Source organism: Mustela lutreola, chromosome 5 (assembly GCF_030435805.1).
Source record: "Mustela lutreola isolate mMusLut2 chromosome 5, mMusLut2.pri, whole genome shotgun sequence".
Taxonomy (NCBI): Eukaryota; Metazoa; Chordata; class Mammalia; order Carnivora; family Mustelidae; genus Mustela; species Mustela lutreola.
Genome location: NC_081294.1, coordinates 120,514,292 through 120,521,091, shown reverse-complemented (window position 1 = coordinate 120,521,091; position 6,800 = coordinate 120,514,292). Strand labels below are relative to the sequence as shown.

Below are 6,800 nucleotides of genomic sequence, written 5' to 3'. Positions count from 1 at the left end.
CTAAGCAGGGAGGGGAGGATTAAAAAGATGAAGGAAAACCTTTAACTCCAACATTTTTTGACACAATTTGGGCAAAAGGTAAATCAAGCTTAGAGGACATTTTGTAAATCTTGTATCCATTCTATCTTTGCCTGACTCATATGATGAATTATTCAACAAATATGTGTTGAGTGTCTAGTACAGGTCAAGCATTGAGACTCTGGGATACCTCAGTGGAGTAAACAAAGCCCTCAAAGAGCATTGGCTCTACAAGTGAACTCTAGCAATCATTTCCCCTTTCTCCATCTTAGTTTGGCATTTGTGCACCAACAGGAAGCACAATCATGGAAATCTTGCAGATTCTCAGATGAAAGACACTGGTAAACATGTGGATACCGTGTTCGTAAGTGCTGCCACTTCTTTCGAGAACCAAGGACAGTTAAGAGGAGGAGGTCACTGATTAAATCTGCTTCTTGCCTTTGTTCTCAGCAACCCCCACCAACAGGCATTGCCTTCATTTTTTAAAAAAGGAGTTATATAGATACTTGCAACATGGGGAGGGTGCAGCTTTCTTCTTAGCCACAAATTTCCATGAGGCTCCATCTGGGAGTGAGCCCACCACCTCGGTGTTTCGCTTTTCTAGTTTGCTGGGGACTCTGCACTGAGAGGCTCCACCTGAGCACAACACCTTAGATGTAAAGGCTAGTTTAGGCCCGGGCACAGTTTCCTGCAGAAACTGGGTGTGTTTGGAAGGGTCTAAAGGGAAGCTTTTATGTGTCCCTCCTACAACTCCCAGCTTCTATTAAAGTGACTAGAAATAAAGTCCACACTGATTTTCTTCTGGGAAAACACATTACCATGGGGGAAAAAGTACTAATTGCTCTGTGGGTATTGTTTTTATTTTACAAATACTCTGGCTTTGCAGTGACAGCACGATTACATTTCTGACAGCATACTGGTAAAATCTCCACGCTCCTCAGGGAGAGCAGTGCGGGGATTTTTCCTCCTGGAAAGAAAGGCAAATTCTCTAGTCTCGAAGGTACACTTGATTTAAACACGACTCAAAATAAGTAAAAACGGATGATAGCATAGCAAATAATGAAAGCTTGACAATTTAGCTAAACCAAAAGATCCTATCCAGAACACTATGGGAGCGTCAAAGAGAACTGCAAAAATAACTCTGTATCTTAGACTGTTTTTTTACAACTTCCCAGTGGCTCAAACTCTCTCGTCTCCAAACTGGGAAATGTGAGAAGAACCGAAAGGAAGAGAAGAAGCTGGAAGAGTAGGAAAATGTAAACATTAGAAAGAAAGAGTTTAGGATGGGGACAGCTTCAGGGCCAATATCGGAGACTCTCCTGCTGGTTTTGATCTAGATAGAAACGGGCCAGCCTCGTGTTCCGCGGAGGCTGTGTGGTGGTGACAGATGACCCGTCTGGCCATCGAGCAACTAGAAAGCGCTTTCGCAGGAACAGGGCAGCGGCCGGGGGCGCGGCGGGGGTGGGCGCAAGCCGCCCTCCACCGGCTGCTCGCGTCTAGCGTGGTGGTAGTGGGGGTGGGGCCAGCGGTGGCGGTGAAGCGCTTGGTGGCCCCCGGCCCCCTCATCGTCCTCCGCTCTTCCCTCCCACGAGCAGCAGAATGCGCCCAGGCGCCTTCGCAGCCGCCGCAGGAGCTGGCAGTCGCCCGCCTGGAAGAAGAGGTAGACGAAGGGATTGAGGGCGCTGTTGGCCACCCCCACGAGGTGCAGCGCCGCCGCCAGGTCCTCGGTCTCCCAGTCTCCCACCTGTCCGGACGACCACGCGGCCGCCAGCCGTGCGGCGAAGTAGGGAAGCTCGCAACTCACGAACAGCAGCGCCAGCGCCAGGCTCATCTTCAGGCTCTGGACCTTCGCGCGGGGCAGCGCGCTGGGCGCAGGGGCGCGGCCGGGAGTCGCCGACCAGGGCGCTGAAGGCGGTGGGGCGTGGGGCAGGCGCTGCCACCAGGCGCAGAGCAGGCGGCTGCATGCTACGCCCATGACCGCGACCGGCGCCAAGAAGCCCGCGACGGCCTCGTAGAGCGCGTACACCTGCAGGTGCCAGCGCGGTAGGGGCGCGAAGATGTCGCTGCAGCGACGCTCGCCCGGCCAGGTACGGGCGGCAGAGGGCGCGGCGGGAGGCGGCGAGGGGGCGCCCCCGCGCACCACGAAGGCGGGGGGCAGCGCCAGCAGCAGCGCCAGCAGCCAGCCCAGCGCGGCGAGGGCGCGCGCGGGCAGCGGCTGGCCCTGCGGCCGACGCAAGGCGCGCTGGCGTTCGAGGGCAATGAGCACCACGAGATGGGCAGAAGCGCCGCGGCCGGACGCCTGCAGCAGCTGCACGAAGCGGCACGAAAGGTCTCCCGCCGCCCGGCGCGGCTCGCCCAGCAGCTCCCAGGCCAGCTGCGACAGCGCTGTGCCTCCGCTCGCGTACAGGTCAGCCAGGGCCAGCTGCACCAGCAGGAAGTCCATCTTGCGACGCTTGGGACCCGCCCAGGGCCCGCCACCCCCGCACAGGCGGCACAGCACCGTGGCGTTGCCGGCCACCGCCACCACCAGGATGACCCCCAGGAAGACCAGGCGGATGCTGCGGCTGGGTGGTCCGGGAGGCGGCTGCGGCGGCGGCCCGGGCACTGGGAGCCCCTGTCCGGAAGTGAAGTTGAGACCCCAGCCAGGAGAGACAGGTACGGAGACGTTGGGCGCCGGCGAGAAAGTTGAGGGGCCGAAGGGATCCTCCATCCTTAGCCAGGGGGAAAAGGAGGTACAGGAGCGGGCGGGCAGGGCGCGGGAAACCCAGGTGGAGTCGAGGCTGCGAGGGGCACGACGCCTGGTCTACGAGTTCCCAAAGTTAGTTGAAAAGGCGCGCACACACAGGAAAATGGATTCGGGTAGACTTGCGCTTAGTTGTTTTTATAGGTGGTCCTCGTCATTTGTCACTCAAATGTGGGTTGTACACTCGAGCAACACACATGATTCTTATTCTCCACCTTCTCCGTGTCTCTCCACCCAATCCCGCTGGATGCCCCTCCGGTCTGCGGCGGCTCCCACCGTGCGCTCTCCGAAGCCCCGGAGTACAGAGCTCTGGAGCCTCTCCGGTTCGCTATTTACGCGTAGAGCACAGCGGGGCAGAAGCTCGCTTTGCCTGGCCTTTGGAAAAAGCTCCTGTTAGCTGGGACCAACATACCAGAGAGGAAGGTTCTGACCGACATTGTACCTCTCAATATGGTTATGGATTACCAGTAGGCGGGGGGGGGGGGGGGGAGAGAACAGACACTAGTTTTCATTAAAAAAATAAAACAAAACAAAAATTGGGAAATGCCATGGATCAGCATGTACTAGCATGAGAAAAACAGGATACACAAGAAACCCAACAGCGTTTGGGGCAAAGAGGGGCCCACTAGATGAATCTTTGATAAAGATATGCCTTCCTCTGGCCAACAATGAGAGTATTTACTTGCAGAGAGCTAAAGTGATATTGCTTGGCATTTAGGAGGAGCAGCGATCTGCAGATGTTTCAAACACTCCTCATTACTAAAGCAGTGGATCACAGCTGCTCTCTCAGCGATGTAAAATTCACTGCATTAGTCTGAAGAGGGCATTAATAGGTTTTATGCAAATGGTAGTACATTTGTTGATTCTTCTCTTAATATTTCCATCCAGTGACGGATGTGTCATCATGGCTCTTCATTCTCTGTTTTCAAGCAGATGGAAGTTGCTGGGAGGGAGGGACTACGCCCCCAACAAGCCTAGAGAAAAGGTGACTAACAAAATGATAAGACGGCCAATTTTTAAAAAAGAAATCCAAGTCACAGGAAATGGTTTCGATTCAATGCTGTCTCTTTTATTTTACCCCTATCTCCTCACAAACAAATTTCAGTTTTCCTGTTGGAAGCAGGATGGACCCTCCACATGATCTCTGTGCAAGTCGATTTCCTCGTCCTGGCATCTGCTGGGATTCACTGTCCCAGGCTGAGGACACACTTGGCAATTTAAGCTGCTCCAGAGAAAAGGGTGGTGGGTGTGGTTGACAGTCCTTTTCTTGCCTTGAGGAACCCTAATTCCCAAACCAGTGTCCTTTGGCCAGAGAACTTTGTCACTTTTATTATCCTCTCCCCAGTGCTTAGCACTGGGCTTGACCAATCTAGATATCAGGAAGAATGTTTCAAATTGCTGAACTAATGGATATATGATGCATTTCAGAGAACTTAGAGCAAATGTTCCTGCTTTGACGATAAATCCATCAACCTGAGGAAAAGAAATGTCTTTCATACCTAGGCCAGTATCATCCAGACGGGAGGCTCTGGAGAGATGGAGGGAGAGCCATTCTTGGTGGAACGCTTAAAAGAGAGGTAGAGCTAGAGCCCTGGGAAATCAAACTCAGGGTTTAAATTTCACATTCTCCCCTCAGAGGGTTTTGCGGAGGCCTTTTTCTTTGTAACATACTTCATTCCAGCTTATGATCATCTTCTTCCAGGCAGCTCTTTCTGAGCAATACCCATAATTCAATGATTTCTCTAGCCAATATCAGTTTCATGTTTCTCAAGATAATTCTATAATTTGTCTCACTTTGGTGAAATGGTCTCATATAACAGGACTCTACCAGCAAAATTACATTCCACACAACTTATCATTACTAAGACCTGATAAATCATTGACTGAAAAAAACTAATTCTTCTCAAGACAATACATACACCTCGTTTGGAAAGTCCACTAGAACTAGAGGGCTGGCAACAACATAGTTTTCCTGTCTACATATCCTCACTTCTCCCTTCCATCTTCTGAATGGAACCAATTTAGAATCGATTTGCTGTTTCTTCTGGCATTTACTTAATTCCAGAATTCTAAATAGCAAATGCATAAAGTAGTAACTATTAGCTTCTCATTAGATAATTTCTCCTTTCCCATACTTATTACAGTAATATTGTAATTTTGGGTTAGACCTATATTTAGTGTATACATTATTATGAAATAAAAATATTCTCAGATGAGTGTTATAGATATTATGAATATCATTTTCTTTTTCTTGAAATTAATTGCGTTGAATTTCATTGTCACATAGCTAATTCTTCCTATACCTCTTAGTCCCTCAGTTCAGTTTTGTAACATAATGTAACAATTGCAGTTTATTTTTCTTGGAAATTTTCTTACCAGAGACCTCCATCCCCACCCCCTTTCCATGTGGGTTGGTTTCTCTCTAGGCCTACCATACAACTATCATCCTAGAGTGTCTGTTTGTCATCATCACTGAAACTCTGCCTTTCTTTTGGGTTGGAATTCTTGTTTCTTGAATCTCTGGTCTTTTTTCTTGGTTTCTTTCCCTTTGGGTAGAACACATTATCCAACATGTCATAAGGTTAAAAAAATGGTGTAGAGGCTGAGGACATAGCGGTGGGAGTCTTGTAGTCACGTAGACTCAGTGACGTTGCCCTCCAGGACAGATGTTACCCAGGCATTTCCCTTTACCATTATCCTAGAGACTCCTTTCACTATCTCATGCTGGGTTTCCTGCTTTCAAATTTCATGTGTATTTTGTTTGTGGTTTTTCTTCTTGGTTTATTTCCCTGGTTGAGTAGAAAGCATCCTTCAGTGGCTTCTTGAGAAAGGATAAATTTTGGGGCTCTTGCATGTCTGAACATTTCTTTATTTTACTATCATGCTTAACTGATGACTTGGCTGGCGTTAAAATTCTGCACTGGAAATGCTTTCCTTCTGAATTTTGATGGCATTGCTCCATTGCCTTCTGGCTTCTAAGTATTTGTGTTGAGAAGCATAAAGTCACTCTGGTTCCTGATTTGTGTAAATGTGATCATTGTTTTTTCCATTCTAGAACTTGATTATTCTCTTGTCTGTTACAATTTCCCAAGGATGTGTTTAGTTGGATCCACTGCATGGGTGGTATTTAACTGCATTATTTCTCTAGTGGCCTTCAGTCTAGAACAATTGCCCAACCTTTATTTTTCCTTTCCTGACTCTGACAGATCTGAAGAGTCCATGACACATGTTCAGTAGAATGTCTCTAAAGTTGTATTTGTTTCCACATAATTAAATTTGGATTAGAGTTTTTGATCTGAAATACTATAGGGCTAATACTATAGGGCTATCATATTATCAGTCTAGTTTGTCTCAATACAAACTAGATGTAAGCTTGACATACGTTTTTAACACATAAGGTTTTGGGCTCTGTGCTTATTCTTCAGAAGTAGCCAGTCCATGGCCACTATCCACCTGGTCCACTGGAGGCGCTCCATTAGATGTCTAGCCTTGCCCCCCGTCTTTCGCATGAGGGCTGCTAGAAATCCATGAAAAAAAGTTCATGGGAGTTTCCCTTGTGTGGGGGGCTCCCAGAATCTCTTTTTTACTTTTTTATTAACATATAATGTATTATTAGCCCCAAGGGTACAGGTCTGTGAATCACCAGGTTTACACACTTCACAGCACTCACCATAGTACATACCTTCCCCAATGTCCATAACCCTACCTCCCTCTCCCTAACCCCCTCCCTCCGGCAACCCTCAGTTTGTTTTGTGAGATTAAGAGTCACTTATGGTTTGTCTCCCTCCCAATCCCATCTTGTTTCATTTATTCTTTTCCTACCCCCCACGCCCCCCACGTTGCATCCCCACTTCCTCATATCAGGGAGATCATATGATAATTGTCTTTCTCTGATTGACTTATTTCGCTAAGCATGATACCCTCTAGTTCCATCCACATCGTCACAAATGGCAAGATTTCATTTCTTTTGATGGATGCATAGTATTCCATTGTATATATATATACACCACATCTTCTTTATCCATTCATCTGTTGATGG

At 48.3% G+C, this 6,800-nt stretch overlaps 2 protein-coding genes across 4 annotated transcripts in view; one reads left to right on the top strand and one right to left on the bottom strand.

Annotated features, from left to right (window-relative positions):
- Positions 1-853: 853 nt before the first annotated feature.
- On the bottom strand, positions 854-2,869 carry GPR150 (G protein-coupled receptor 150). Of its 2 annotated transcripts, XM_059175503.1 has the most exons (2): positions 1,763-2,867; positions 854-1,666 (listed from the first exon to the last, which is right to left on the bottom strand). In XM_059175503.1, exons 1-2 carry the CDS (start codon positions 2,726-2,728, stop codon positions 1,430-1,432), a joined length of 1,203 nt encoding a protein of 400 aa, XP_059031486.1. In that variant the 5' UTR covers positions 2,729-2,867; the 3' UTR covers positions 854-1,429. The 2 variants fall into 2 exon arrangements, with proteins under 2 accessions (XP_059031486.1, XP_059031485.1); XM_059175502.1 differs by having other exon boundaries at positions 854-2,869.
- SKIC3 (SKI3 subunit of superkiller complex) overlaps positions 2,536-6,800 on the top strand; it is a 136,304-nt gene continuing 132,039 nt past the window's right edge. For both annotated transcript variants that reach the window (XM_059175500.1, XM_059175498.1), the window contains exon 1: positions 2,536-2,673. The gene's annotated coding sequence lies outside the window, so the exon portion shown is untranslated. The remainder of the gene's footprint in view (positions 2,674-6,800) is intronic.

What these genes read in the sequence shown, in the direction of transcription:
- GPR150 (XM_059175502.1), bottom strand. Translation starts at nt 2,728, where the DNA reads ATGGAGGATCCCTTCGGCCCCTCAACTTTCTCGCCGGCGCCCAACGTC.